The sequence below is a fragment of the Puntigrus tetrazona genome, chromosome 5, assembly GCF_018831695.1.
Source record: "Puntigrus tetrazona isolate hp1 chromosome 5, ASM1883169v1, whole genome shotgun sequence".
NCBI classification, from domain to species: Eukaryota; Metazoa; Chordata; class Actinopteri; order Cypriniformes; family Cyprinidae; genus Puntigrus; species Puntigrus tetrazona.
In genome coordinates this window covers 15,807,095-15,821,834 of record NC_056703.1, presented here as the reverse complement: position 1 = coordinate 15,821,834, position 14,740 = coordinate 15,807,095, and the positions used below count along the sequence as shown (strand labels likewise).

Below are 14,740 nucleotides of genomic sequence, written 5' to 3'. Positions count from 1 at the left end.
CTGTTCAACACTAGACTGAATGATGCAGAGCAGTGCGGTTTGCTAAGAAAGTAGACATTTGTGACGACTTTTAAAAAATGCGAAACTTACAAGAAAAATGTCAAACTTAACCCAGAACTATGTATTTAGGTTTAATGTAGAAAATGAAAAAAAATGGATGGAACCGGCAAAAGTGTAGTCTGCAGAATTGCTTGAAGTCAGCTACAACTCTGAATGGTTTCGTGTTGAGATGTTCAGCAGTTTAAAGTTCAGACAGACGGCAACAGACTAAACATAAATATGGACGTCAGTGACAGCTAACAACATCATGTCCCACTGAAAATAATATTTACATTCTTTTGTTGGGAAGCCCTCGGTGCCTGACTTGATTCTGCTTTGTAAACTACTAACGCAGAGCAGCTCAGGCTCTGCTGGAAATGAGCAAAGTGAGGGATAATTCGATGATGACTGATGAACTTCATTTCCCAGTCTGCTGTTCGCAGTAATATTCAGTTAGCGGTCTGGCGCTGATGTAGTCCATCTGCGATCTGTGTTCAGTCTGGCTGCTCAGCACGAACTGCTGATCGATGTACTCCTGAACCGCCGGATAGATCTGCGGACGCAGCTCTCTGTCTGCGCCGCGGAGGTACTGCTCCCCTTGGGGGGGATTTTGCAGGACCTTCACCGATGGTCCAGAGGCTAAAGATCGAAAATGGATCCTGTTGAGGATGTTGGTGAGGGGCCTCGGATTAATACAGTCAGAGACTGGATTCATCTCCAGGTTCCTCAGAGCACTTTCAGGGAGTTGCATCCGGCTCAGTTTGGGAGGCAGAGGAAGGGGGAGCTCCATGTCGGGACACTGTCGTGAGGGATGCGGAGGGGGCTGAAAATAAGGCTGGAGCTGGAGGATGGATCGGCCCGGGGTTTGAGAGGCTGGGCTGCTGTGATGGTGCTGCTGAGGGTTTAGAGGGCTGCTGATCTGAGAAGGCAGTCTGCTGAGGTTGACGTCTCCTGTGGAGGACTGGACGCAGGAGCTCTGGGCCACGGGCAAAGCTGCACACAGACTATGGAAGCTGGAGGGTCTGGCTTCTCTGGGACTTGGAAAAGAATTCACAGTTATTTTGGAAGACAAAAATTATCGATTCTTTATTTAGCCTAGAAAGCGATAAACTGAGAATAATTTTAAGCTTGAGAGATACAAACGCGTCACTTTTCAGTGAAGTTACAAATCCAAAGTAAATTGTATGGTTTAACATTACAAAACAATTTTTAATTCATAATTTTAATTTCACTCATTATATAAAAAAAATGAGTAAATATGTTTTATTTTACCATACAATATAATAATACATTTGTTTCATATATTTATGTAAAAAATTTGGTTAAAAAGTTATATTTTTTGATAATAGCAGTAGTATTTTTAGTAGGTCAATGCTGTGTTAAATTATCAAAAACAAAACTTAAGCTGTTTACAGGTGCGCATCTATTTGTCTACAAATAATTAACTGAGAATAAATTTAATTTGCATCCTAATTTAATTTAAAATTTAAATTAGGATGCAAATGTGACACTATCTTTGCTTTCAAACTAGGTTTTAAGACTAAATTAAAGCTCATTTGAAAGCAAAGAAATTCTGAATTGTCATTTTATTCTCCTTTTTTTTCAGCCCGGATAAACGTGTATCCCTGAATCTCTAAGATCAAATGTAATACATAAGTCTAGAGGAAGAAAGAGTGTTTTCCAGCAGTACTGGAGCACATGGTTTGAGTACATTGTGAAGCACCTTCCAGGCAGAATCAGAGCCAAACTCACCTGTTCAGGTGTCTGTTACCGAGGCTGAGAATGGTGTGGGTCTGATGGGGTGAAGGTTCTCCAGCAGTACTGGGGTTTATGAAGGCTGATATGAAAGGGTTGGGAGTGACAGAGGAAGCCACTTCTGAAGAATTCAGGCGTCTGCTGCAGTCAACAGAGCTGGATACAGTCACATCCACTTCGTCTTTCTTTGGCTGTCCTACTGTTTGTGGATGAAAGAAAAATGCTGTCTGTCCAATGGGAATGAAATTCTACTTGATAAATAAAATGTAGGGCACATCAAGGTGACCCTGGTGATTGAGTCTCCTGCTGCTGCCCTCTGCTGGGCACCAAGTCATAGCAACAGAAACAAGAACAGACACAGATGTAAAGCTAAATTGAATATTAGTATTTTTATTCTCTCAGGAAATCCTACCATGCTCATTTGGTGTCAAACGCTGTTTGGCTTGTCCAATTGAATCCTGGGTCTCTTGGCTTTCTTTGTCTCTAAACCTAAGGAAGAGAAATTATAAAGGTTATATTGTCTGAAAATATTAGAATATATTATGAAGGTAGGAAGTTAATTGTAAATTCTATTGAATATAGTTTGATTTGCCATTAGGAGTGATGAATAAAATAAAAATGATGAAAACAGCTCTCCATCGTTTCTTTTTGTGGTGACCCGACCTAATAATCCTCTTTCACTGAACTGTCCTAATTAATTATTTCTAATGAAGTGTCTCGCACCTTTTTCTATTCAGTCCGTTGTCACGAAAGCCTTTAGCAAAGGGGTTGTTGTCAATCTTGAGTTTTGTGATCTGTGTTGAGGAAGAAAAACAGTCCCATCAGTAAAAAAGAGCATAAATCATGCAAAATACATGAATAAAACATAAATCAAAAGAGAAAATCAGACATATTGAAGTCTCCAAAAATCAACGTTTACTTAAATGTTTTTCTGAAATTTTGCGATGAATACCGGGTTTTTCGCAGCGTACTGGATACTAGATTCTACTACCATAGACATTTAATTGGACATTTTATGCTCATGAATTTGACCCACTAGATGGCAGTGCAACTCTAATGGAAAGTATCAGCTTTGAAAGTCCTATATCTCCATACAGATCCTCATCTAATGTGAAATGTCTGTCCTCACCTCTTGGTTCTGGTAGGCTGTGACAGCTGTAAAAGCAGCCTCAGGGAAGGTGAAGCGCAGATATCCGCCAGGATTGTGAGGATTACAGGGGTCTGGAGACTGGACTATGTGCAGACGGGGCTGGTATTTGTGCATGGAGTGGAGAACCACCTGATGAACATTGAGAGAAATAGAAACATCAATTGTAAAAAAAAAAGGGATCCCAAAAACATCTAGAAATCTTTCTAATGGTATTTGGTATGTCTAACATCTTACCAGGCCATTAGAATTAAGGGTGTTGTTGGTCAGTTTGAGCTTGTGAAAGGAGATTGGATACTGCATCCATTTCTCTCCGGGTGCAGGAGAGTCTGGATGGATGAAGAACCGATTGGGCAGGTGTGGATCAGTCGAACCGTTCACTTCCCAGCGATCCTTATTCCACTGTAACAATATAAGAGCATATGAATAGTCGTGAAGACTACAACAATGTATCACTACTCATTCAAGCAAGTTTATTATTAGGTATTTGTGGTATTTTTTAAGCTCCAAAAGTATTAACATATCTATCAGGTTTACAGCATTATAACAGACCTACACCCAAGTATGATGTGTATTAGTTGAAAAATCTATATTAAAACCCTGACATCATTTACTTACCCTTAAGTTGTTTCAACCCTGCATAAGCATATTTCTTCTCTTGAATACAACATGTATTTTAAAAATACTTTGTGGGAAGAAAAGAAGAAAAAATGTGCTCATTGACTTTTACATCATTTCTTTCATACTTTGGAAGTCAATGGGGACCAACAATGGTTTGGTTACTCATATTCTTTAAAAACATCATCTTTTGTGCTCAACAGAGAAAAAAACAACTTATACAGATTTGAAATAACCTGAGAGCAAATAAATGATGACAGAATTTTTATTTATGGGTAAACTATACAGGGAGAAAACCGGGGAGAGTGTCATATTATAATGTATAAGCATGCAAGTTAAATAATGTAGTTAAATTACTATTGTAGTGTACTATTAAAAACTGTCTCTATATTATTTTATACATTATTTGCATTATTTGATAAGAAAAATAATATAAATACATATCTTCACTCCTGTCTTTACTGTTACTTGTTCATTCAAAAAATATAATTAATGTTGTCATCAAAACACATTAAAATCTTTTTCTTGCATTTATTAACATTTATTTGAAATATAAATCTTTTATAAAGATTTTGCCATCATTATTGATGAACTGATTAAAAGAATAATTAGTCATTTTTTGACCCTTAACTTTTTCACTCATCTAGTGTACGTATGTGTGTGTGTGTGTGTGTGTGTGTGTGTGTGTGTGTGTGTGTGTGTGTGTGTGTGTGTGAGGCAGGTTGGAGGGGGTTGAAGTGAGTTGTGTGTGCGTGTGCCATAAGGGAGGGGTGGAGGGGAGGTACCTTGTACTTGTGGTTATCAAACGGCACCATGTCCATTATCACCACATACTTGACTTTTGGATTCAGTCCTGTCACTGTTACTTTGCAGCTGGGAAACATCCGCCTGAAATGAATGTACACCGGAAACCCATCATAACAATCAGTCATCACATATTAGACAGTGTCTTCCAGGATGTCCATTCAGATTTGTAACCCTTTCGAGATTATGAACTCTTCAGCTAAATGAATAGTACACTGAATGCGCTTAACAAGGATTCATTGTCCTAAAATAATAATGGAAACTTCCAACACGCATATATATACATGTATATATTTCTAACGTTTTAAAGCACTATAGGAACATACCTTCCAGACTTAGTAATTAGCATCTCTGTGCCAATACTGCTGAATTTGTCCCAAAGCTCTCGATCTTGCAGGGACACATGAACTGGCAGCGAGGTCAGTTCAGCTTCAGGACTGTTCATCCTGCTGTTGAGGCCATGTTGAGTGCGGAAAATGGGATCCTTACAGTCTGACCGATTACAGAATAATTTCAGATTTTCATTCACACTAATTGATATAAAAAACACTGGCTCCAGAGAATGGCAATGGCAATTGTTTAGTATTAAAGAACACTCACTTTAGTCAGTTTAAGAGCTCTCACTCACAGTAATCACAGTAATCAATAAATAGTAAAAAAAAAAAACATTAAATTAAATTTAAAACTCAAACAATGCGAGAAATGTAAAAAAAAAAACTTTTCTACCTTGTGGATAATATCCATAGTTATTAGCCAAATAATTCATCTGGTAAGGTAGGTCCAGCACAGGCCGTTCCTCCGGGAGATACATGACCATGAGACCGGAGTAACAAACTAAAGTGACTTGTCCAGGGGTTTGTAGGAAGCCAGTGACTTGCTAGGACTATCCATAGGATGCTACCTTTCCATAACTTCAAAGAGGACAGAGGTGTGTATGTGCACTTCTGTCAAAACATCAGTCTCGTCTTTGATCTGCCTCTTTGTCTCCCGCAGTTCCCAGTTTGTGCTCCAGCTTGCCCACAAAGGTGTGTAGAAACAACAAGCTCTGGATCTGGGGAAAGGGGGGTGCATCTGACTTTAGAGGCCAAGGGTTCCCTAACACTTCCTCCAAACCCATACAGACACACACACACATATAGGTGTTAATCACCCCAACAGTTTGTCCCCTCATTACTGCAGGAAGTCACTATTTATTAGCTACTGGCCAAACTGTCAAATTTCAGCAGATCATTTCTAATCTTGAATATTAAAATCTGCTAAATAACTTTCTCTATCGTAACACCCTCTGAATTAGACCTAAACAGAAAAATCCTGGACAGCAGTAAGTGTAGTTTTATTTGGGTTTTGGAGATGTTTGAAGCAGTTAAAGACTTCTACCTATCTTCACAAACACCTGAGTTTTTCAAGAAATAGACTTTCAGACAGAGAAATTTTGTTAGCAAAAAAAAAAGTCAAACGCAGTAGCTTTCTGTTGATCAGTGCAACAAACCCATGTGATCAACTTGAGCCCCTGCATACGGAAAACTTTGGAGTTTGCAATCATATGAATAACTATTAAAACGACTGGCTCACATTTGACACTTTTCAGACATTTTAATGTGTGCGCACATTTAATATACAACTGTTTTTTGTCTAAACTATTTAAATCAAGGCAGTAATGTTTAACATGAAAGTAGCCAACAACAAATTCTAAATTATTTCCTAGAGAAGTTATTTTCCTATGAGAACCAAAGAATCAGCACGTCTAGTACACGGGTCTTCAGTCATGTTTAAGTTATGTTTTATTGTCCCACCAGCGTTGTTGAGGAGTAAGTAACCAGTTAATGTATTACATAATTAAATTACAGAAAAAATTGAACTGTAATCTGTATCAGTTACATTTCAATTACTTTATGATCTCGAAGCAAATATGAGCGAGTCTTGAATTTGTGGTGGTTGCATTTCACAATTAAAGTATTATAACAGTAATTCAAGTGAAAAAGAATTTTGAAAGTCTTGACAGTAATAAGTGCTGAATATTAATATAAAGTTAACCCTGCCTGCTTAAAATTTTTCAAAATGATTAACAGTTAAAAAACATTAGAAAAGCTATCAAAAGGTAGTTAAATGTAATCAGATAAATTACTTTAATAAAGAAATAGAAAAAGATACACTTATTAATGTAATTTGTAATCTGTAACCTATTAAATTTACAAAGTAACCTTCCCAACACTGCCCAGTAGCAATGTTCAGATATTTAAATACAAGAAAATGAAAATGTACACGTCTCTTTAAAACTATATAAATTAAAAATTAATAGAAATTACAAAAAGTGTCCTGTTCATATTTTAATTTGATCTGCAATGCAAGGATCACGATAAATTAACACTAAAACTGCACATATTTTATATACCAGAAGTATCAGTTTTATACGTTATGTAACATTATGTCTCTGCTCAGTCTCTTTGTAAACCAAGGAGCTTATAAGATCCTGATCAAGTATCTCCCCTGAACTGTCTTCATCATTTAGTGCTTTTCATTTAAGGCCATTTACAGTAAACAACTTGAAAAGTAAACAGCTGAGCAACTTGATAAGTGCTTTGCTAAAGGAAAACACGCTGATATAGCAGGACTGTTCTCCAAGAACTGACTCTGCACACTTTATGCCAGCACTTAACAACCATTAAGTTTAAATGATCCCAAATCAGTTAGATCAGGTGAGAACTTGCTTCATAAGGGCAGTTTCCAGTTCCCTTCGCGTCTGACCGCGGTGATCTCTTTTCTGCAAAATCACCACAAATAAACAGAAATGGCCATTTATTTGGGTGGCAGATAAGGTGTCGGAGGCTTGCTGCGTGCCGATAGGCCACAATCTTGTTTTTATCAGCTAACGCGGCCCGAGCAGTCGCAAACACCCCCCAACCCCACCCTAACCGGGAGTCTGCCTCCAGAGTAACCGCGGGGGGCTACTCCCATGTTAGCCAATAGACCTTTAACATCCAGATGCTGAGGACAACTACAGATGTAGAATCAAGTTAATTTGTCCCAGCTCACACAACGGTACGAGAACAGACACCCAGAGGTGATTTCATCGGTAGTCAATTAACAGCTGGCCACCATAATCCCTGAATTTGGCATCTGTGGATGCAATGGCATCATAATTGTCATGAAATCCATTTTACTGATTTAAATCTTGTGTAGAAATCGAATAAAACATTGTCATTTAGCAAAACACTTGTCTCCTGTGGCATTACGCAGGTGTTTTTTTTGGAATTTTATTGTAATATGTACTTTTGGCTATAGATAAAAGCTGAAGAAACTAATATGATACGCATTAAAACATGCTTTGGAGCATTTCACCATTTTTTTGGTAGCATTTCAAGTTTAATCCAAGGCTGGGGGAGTTTGGGTGTGGGCTCAGTCGCGTGAGAGCGAGACCTGGCGCTGAGTAACTGTTCGGGGTCTGATATAGGGAACGGTTCTGATTGGTCAGCAGACCGAAGGGTAGAGACATGATAAGGATGGAACAGCCTTCGTGTCGTCATATGCAAATGAGCAGCGAGCCTTAAAACTCACAAGCAAGGGAGCAACGTTTACGATCGCTTAACGGCATGGAGACGACAGACTTGTGAAAACAAAAGTGGGAAGACGGGTTAAGGTGACAGATGAAGGCAATTACGCCGTTTTTCAACACTTCCTGCAGGAGTACTGAGGACACAGATCTAAAGGTGAGTGTCGGCCGGTGACTATGAACTACAGGACGGCAGCTGCTCTTCCTTTTAGACGAAAAGTCCCATGTGAGGGATCTTCCACAGGTGCGATCATTTCTAGAGGAAAACCTTTCGGAAACTCAATTGATAATGACGCCACAGATCTGGAAAATTCTTTGAAACACGGACAAGTCAAATATTATTTTAGTTCTTTAAAAGTAGGTTTTAGAAAATGTTAAAAGTAGAAGATGCAAACGTTCATCGGATTTCCAAAGTGAAGGTGTTTCATAAATCGTGCCCTCTAGACAGGATATCATCGTATACTGTAAGTTCATTATTGAGACACTACAGTATAGATGATGTACTATCAAGGGGGTCAATACGCTTCCAACTGTTTCCGGTGGACCCCGCAAAACATTGAGACAAGAGAGTGGCGGTGAAACCGTTACCATTACTGAGTTTAGTAATGGTAAGGGTTCTGTTGCCTTCTCTCAAAAATCTTCTGGATATGATGGAACTTCAGAGCAACGGATAAAGAGGTCAAAATCAGATGAGGGAAGGAATGGACAAAAACCCCGGAAAGGACAACATTAAGAAGATTTAAAATTCTAACTTTATAGCCTGTGTGTTTTAATGAGACTGTCACTGTCTATCATTTAAATAAAAAAAATATCACTGAATTGAAATTGCTTGTTTCATTACTTTTACAGAAAAGACATAGCATATGCGGTTGGTAAAATGCTTTCTTGTGCTTCCAAGACGTGATGAAAATTAATCTTTGAATTAAGTTTAATGAACATACAATTAACTGATGCAGCCAATGGGATAAAGTTAATAGTCCGTATTAGGATATAGAGAAAGAACCGGGGGCATTAGCTTTAGTAGAGCTAGAGGTAAGGATATAATTCCACATGGAGTTCTTCTCCAAATAGGGAAATAAGCACATCTTTTCACCATTTTGAAACTCACTTTAGCAGCAGGTTAACGGCACTTTCCATTCGAAAGGTTATCTTACCCTCTAGGGCCTAGGCAGTGGGACTTTAAATGGCTTTTTCCACATTTTTATGGAGTGGAAAAAAAAGTGTAAGAGTGTTTGCATTGCTTTAAAGAATTAGTTTTTACAAAAAGAATCAAGTCAGCGTAAGTTTTTCTCTAGAATTTTAAATGTTTTTCAAATTAATCTTACTCTTTTGTACTTCTATTCATCAAAGAATCTTGATAAAAATGTTTCATGCCTTCCACAAAAATTTACATTTATAGTAATACATTTTTTTTGAGACCAAATCAGCAATTTTTGAATTATTTCTGTGGGATAATGTAACACTTAAAACTAAGGCTGATGAAAATTCATTTTTTTTTAATCACTGGAATAAATTACATTTCTGAAATGATACTAATAATAAATTATTAAAATATAAGACTTTAATATTTTTATTATTTTCATTATTTTTTTGTATCAGATTAAATTGAATTTATTAGATTACTTAGGCAACTGGTTGCAATCTATTGTTTATAAATAAACAAATATAGTTGACTAACGTTCTATTTTTTTCCATTTAATAAGGCTAAATTAAATTGATTGCAAACACTTCCTAACAAAAACAGTACCTTTTTCCCCCAGTGTTGGTGAAAATAAGTGGCTTCTTTCAAAACATTTACAATTTTATTGACCCCACACATTTTAATGGTTGATTCAATTTAATAGTTTTTTTTTACTCAAAACATTAACCACTGACTAAAACTGATGCAATAATTTACTCAACTGTTGAATTATTGATCATATTTATTAAAAGCAGAGTTACAGACATAGCTACAAATAATAAATAAAACAGTCTATAATTCGAAAAGCTGCAGTTAATCTCGTGTACAGCCACAGTTGAGGAGGCCCGGCTCCACCCTGGCAACCTGCCACCACCCCAACTGCACAGACCACTGAGTCTTCTTATGGCCCAGCCTACATGTAAGGCGTGATTTTAGGCCAGTGTGATGTTATTATGCAAGACATTCAGTTAAACAGCACGACTGCACCACAGATAACCTCTAGTACACCCTCCCTACTAGTAAAAGAGTGAAAATAAACCTTAGCCTCAGAACAAACAAGTACATCTATATATGCAGAATTTATTATTATACAAACATTTTTATAACTCAAAAGCAGCAATATATGTAGGTCGCACAGGTTTGTGAGATATAATCCATCATAGACTCATTGAAACCTATGTAATGTGTCTGTGATGTACTTACATTTCATTTTACAGGAAAGAGGGGGATCTATCGGGTTCTGAAGGTAGAACCCATAATATTTTGAGTTCATGTCCATTTCTTCACTCTTACGTAACTCTTTTCAGGTTTCCACATGCCTCTGTATGGGCCAGGCTCTGACCTTCATCATTCCAACAGTTTAACTCACTTCTTCAACTTTGCAGAGATTTTTAAACGCACTTCACGCAAGAAAATGTTCATTAGGTCACTTTCAACTTCCTGGGTTATTTTGGTAATCAAATGACCTCCAGAGCCAATAACCATTTTCTGCAAGAAAGAACAAAGGTTTCAATACACAGTGAAATATATTAATGATACGGTTTCTTCAGGTGGTGAAAAAGCTGTTTTGTTGTAAAAACGATTCCTCATGTCTAGCATAACACTAAAGTCACCTGATGATTAAAACATCAGCATAGATCACCAGCCTCTCACCATATGAGTATCTTTCTGTACATATAGTTTGATGGATATCTCGAGAACCCCATCCTCAGACTCCTTCCAGATGTCGATTTCCTGCAGGATAAAAAAAAAACAGTAACATTTCAGAAAACATGAATAATACAAAAAGGTCACAATACACAAAAGAACTGCAGATGTATGATTAGGTTTTGAGAAAAAAATCCCCAATTAACTGAATGAGAATCATAAAAAGCTGCAGTTCAGATGATGAAAAACAGTCCATAATAAGCTGGGAAACAGCTTTTAAACAAGAAATTAGTGAATGTGGCTATATTTACTTGACTACATTTATTACATTTTTAAATATTCAAATAACTCAACTTAAAACGCAATTTATTCCCCTGATGGCAAAGCTGAATATTTCTGCAGCCATTACTCAAGCCTTCAGTCACAAAGTCCTTCAGAACTCATTCTAATATGCTTATTTGGTGCTAAAAAAACATTACTTTTTAATGTTAATATTGAGAACTGTATACCAGATGTCAATTAATTAAATTTCTTCATTTGTAATAATGTGAATGTCTTCACTGTCACTACTGATCAGTTTACCGAATCCTTGCTTAATAATTTAATACTTTAAAAATAAAATTCTCAATAATAGCATAGTTCAAAACCTCCTAAGTGTGCATAAATAATGGTCCACCTGTTTCATACTGTACGGCACCTCCTTCGGGAGATACTGTAGAAGTTTCTCTCTGACAGTGTTGACGCACATCTCCTCAGGACCCTGATCAGTCAGCACTTCGCTGTGATACTGCCACTGGCCAGGCTTTGCTCCCTGAAATAGGTACATCTATCGCACGGGTTCAAAGGCAGACAAATTAAGGATAATTAGCACAAGGCTGGAGATTTCAAAATCAAGTTTGCTTTAATGCAAGCGTCTCTTTCGTGCAAACTCAAATACGTCTCTAACCTTTAATGTTTCCACATCTTCTCTGTTAATAGAGCTTAACATGAATACATCTTTAAAGAGGGGCCACCCGTTGCGGCTCTCCAGGGCCTTCAAGTCTTCTTGGCTCAGCCCGTCTTTGTCCTGTCTCTTCTGAGGAGCCCCTTCCTTCAGGCTCTCTGACTGAGGTTCTTCAGCACGTGTGCTCTGGGTTTTGGTTGCCGATTTCACACATGGTTTCGCTGCACCACGGATCCTGATCTTCTTTCCGTTCACAAACCCTTCTGTTAGTTGTGCTGTGAGGTCTAGCAAAAGTGTTTTGTTCTTCAGTAGATCTACCTATGTGTAAAGAGTGTATTTTTTTTAAAGTGTAAATTAATTTCGATGTTAATGCTACCAGCGAAACATCCCCCTCTCTTTGTGAGATGAAAGATGGGATATGCAGAAAAAAAACCATGGCAATTTTCTCCACAAACTAATCCTATGGTCAGACTGGGACAGATCAATACACAATGACACAGCTAATACCTTATTGAGGACAAGGATGGCAGGGACATCTGGATTCAGGGCCAGACACTTCAGCAGCTCATAGTCCAGCTTACTGCGGGTCCATTTATCAGACACGTCGACTAGCACCACCACTGCAAAAACACAGACATGATACAGTGGTTCTCAGCCTCCAAGACTCTCACTTGTCCAAGACTTCATTCAAAGACTATTATAAGTTGATATATACCTCTCATACATTTTCATGGTTAGTTCTAATCACACACACACACTATGCCAATGGTGAATTGAATAAGAAATAATAAGAGAAGAACAACTAAATTTTTTTTTTTTACCTAGATCTGCTTCTTTTATTGACTTAAAAGGATCCACCACCAGCGATTCCTCCAGGTGGTGTCTGTCAAACAAGTATAAGAAAACCAAGTTTAGTTTGAGTACAATAAATGTTACCACAATAATGGTGTAAGCTAGGTTGCCACAGAGGCAAAGTTTTTACACTTTTTCTGGGAAAGAAACCTACAAATGGTTTACGTAGAGTTGCAACCTGTTGTTGTAAGAAACTCACCTTTTAGCCTTTACATTTGTGGTGAGACCAGGGGTATCCAACAGTATCTGATAAGAAAAAAAGGGGCGAGAAAATGTCATTCAAACATAGGACATTCCATAAAAAGACTAGACCATTACACACGTGATAGAAGAGATGCTTACAATTTGTGTGTCATTCTCTGTCAGGACACCAACAGCACGTGATCTTGTTGTGTGCACTTTCTCCGAAACGGCAAACAACTATATAAAAATTGTGAATTAATATTTAAAGTTACAACCCGCAAATTCTCATAGGGACCGTTCACACAAACATTTTAATTCTGTCGTTCTGTCATTTTTACATTTAAACATGTTGGTACAACACTGTAACTTTATACGCAGCCTGATATTTACAGGCCGAGTGAATAGCAGAAATACCATTTCTAGGTGAGTAAAGAATTATATTAATATAAAGTCACCTTTCGGCCGAGAAGCTGATTGGTCAATGTTGATTTCCCTGCATTAGGCGCACCCACGATTGCCACGTTAAGAACTTTGGCATTTTCAGGTTGATCAGGATCCTTTACTAATAAGGAAATTTGATGACCTGAGAACAGTAAACATTCATTAACACACACACAGCTGGTTAAACGAATAGGCTATAATATCATAAATATCCTCAAGAAAATAACAAGAACTGTTTTCGTCTGTAAAACATCAGTCTTGAAGGCTAGAGAGGGCTGCTGGTTATATTATTACCGCTGTCTGATGGAACAGAGACAGGCTGATGAAGACAGAGGCCCTCGTCGGACAAAACCTCTCTTCCCTTCTGCAGTCTGTCCAAAAAAGCTCTCGGAGACACCAGACTAGGCGGACTGCAGTGAAAGAGACATTTTCTTACTGCCTGTGGACCAAAAACCGAGCAACCTGTGAACAAGCAGAGGGCAAGCGACAGGTAAAATAACGTGTGCTGTTTTTATATGAGTTTGTTTTATTCCTAGTGGCGAATAAGACGAATGGAAACGTGTCGTCTAGCATAGCATTAAGAGGTACAAGAAGGAAAGTGAGACGTGGAAACAGATCTATAGATCACCTGACGGCGCGCGCTCTGGGGTCAGTTTGCGGATGGTTGAAATTCGCAGAGATCTGCGTAGAAGCGTCTCGAACAGCCTCGAGGTCATTGCTGAAACCCGTTTTCACTACACGAGTGGATAACTGCAAAAAGTTTCACTCGAGTTAACCCTCGCGCAAGGTTATTCTCCTCTCCATGTTTGTTTACACGTGTGCCCGGAGCGCAGACATGTTGCTAAAGCGAGTGAACCGAACAGACGAATATTACACACTACTGCCATCTGCTGCTCAGGCGCCTCCAAGAAACCGCCGTAAATAAACTGCCTGTATTCATTTATTGATACTTAAATATATAGACAGCCTCGGCGTTTGACAATTAGAACCACGAACCGTTGTTATCATTTCCGCTAGTACAAGAGGAAACGTTATAGTATAGGATGCCCTTTGGATATATTTACTTTACTTACAGGAGTGAGATTCTAGCATGAAACATACAGGCCTTCTGGTTGAAAATAAGGTTTGTGGTAAAAGGAGCCTTTGAGGACTAGAAAGCTGAGAATATGTTCCCTAATCAGAGGCGATGAGATGTTGTTTTCATCTGCTCAGGTAAAATCAGAGGGAACAGATGTGTCTCCCATCAAAAACTAGTCCACCAGGAGCAGCACGGAGCGAAAAAAAAAAAACGCTTCCACTGGGGAGAAGAAAGAATATCAGGTGGCTCACAATCTGCTGGCATATCGGCTTAGTGAAAACCTAACACACTCAACAAGCAAAGAAAATGAGGACTTTGACTGAAGCAGATTGTTTTGTTTTTTTTGCAAGAAAAAGCCATATATAGTTCAGGAATAGACACAGGTACAATACAGTGCGTTCACCATTCACTTAAACAAGATCTCACCTCACACGGGTTCAGTCTTCCTTTAGTTTACCCCGCAGACGAGGAGAAATAGCACATCCCTCCCATACCGCCCTCAT

At 38.2% G+C, this 14,740-nt stretch overlaps 3 protein-coding genes across 3 annotated transcripts in view; 1 reads left to right on the top strand and 2 right to left on the bottom strand.

Moving 5' to 3' along the window:
- Positions 1 to 100: 100 nt before the first annotated feature.
- tbx16l (T-box transcription factor 16, like) lies at positions 101 to 6,558 on the bottom strand. Its single transcript, XM_043238895.1, has 9 exons — positions 5,090 to 6,558; positions 4,690 to 4,855; positions 4,345 to 4,447; positions 3,179 to 3,343; positions 2,924 to 3,073; positions 2,518 to 2,588; positions 2,207 to 2,283; positions 1,792 to 1,993; positions 101 to 1,076 (listed from the first exon to the last, which is right to left on the bottom strand). Exons 1-9 carry the CDS (start codon positions 5,178 to 5,180, stop codon positions 458 to 460), a joined length of 1,644 nt encoding a protein of 547 aa, XP_043094830.1. The 5' UTR covers positions 5,181 to 6,558; the 3' UTR covers positions 101 to 457.
- Positions 6,559 to 9,817: 3,259 nt separating this feature from the next.
- eral1 (Era-like 12S mitochondrial rRNA chaperone 1) lies at positions 9,818 to 14,024 on the bottom strand. Its single transcript, XM_043238748.1, has 11 exons — positions 13,788 to 14,024; positions 13,454 to 13,621; positions 13,174 to 13,301; positions 12,878 to 12,955; positions 12,735 to 12,781; positions 12,505 to 12,566; positions 12,191 to 12,303; positions 11,687 to 12,001; positions 11,417 to 11,566; positions 10,747 to 10,827; positions 9,818 to 10,581 (listed from the first exon to the last, which is right to left on the bottom strand). Exons 1-11 carry the CDS (start codon positions 13,873 to 13,875, stop codon positions 10,459 to 10,461), a joined length of 1,353 nt encoding a protein of 450 aa, XP_043094683.1. The 5' UTR covers positions 13,876 to 14,024; the 3' UTR covers positions 9,818 to 10,458.
- The window catches only part of fam222ba (family with sequence similarity 222 member Ba), a 51,112-nt gene continuing 49,887 nt past the window's right edge, over positions 13,516 to 14,740 (top strand). The window contains exon 1 of the mRNA XM_043238745.1: positions 13,516 to 13,649. The gene's annotated coding sequence lies outside the window, so the exon portion shown is untranslated. The remainder of the gene's footprint in view (positions 13,650 to 14,740) is intronic.

Bases quoted from the DNA above. Each gene is read 5' to 3' on its own strand.
- tbx16l (XM_043238895.1), bottom strand. From the start codon at position 5,180: ATGGTCATGTATCTCCCGGAGGAACGGCCTGTGCTGGACCTACCTTAC. The intron at 3,074-3,178 runs GTAAGATGTTAG...AATGTTCATCAG, and splicing joins CCCTTAATTCTAATGGCCTG to GTGGTTCTCCACTCCATGCA. The intron at 1,077-1,791 runs GTGAGTTTGGCT...TTCTTTTCCAAG, and splicing joins GGTAACAGACACCTGAACAG to TCCCAGAGAAGCCAGACCCT.
- eral1 (XM_043238748.1), bottom strand. From the start codon at position 13,875: ATGACCTCGAGGCTGTTCGAGACGCTTCTACGCAGATCTCTGCGAATT. The intron at 12,956-13,173 runs GTGACTTTATAT...ATTTTTATATAG, and splicing joins ATCAGCTTCTCGGCCGAAAG to TTGTTTGCCGTTTCGGAGAA. The intron at 12,304-12,504 runs GTAAAAAAAAAA...GTGTTTTTGCAG, and splicing joins AATAAAAGAAGCAGATCTAG to TGGTGGTGCTAGTCGACGTG.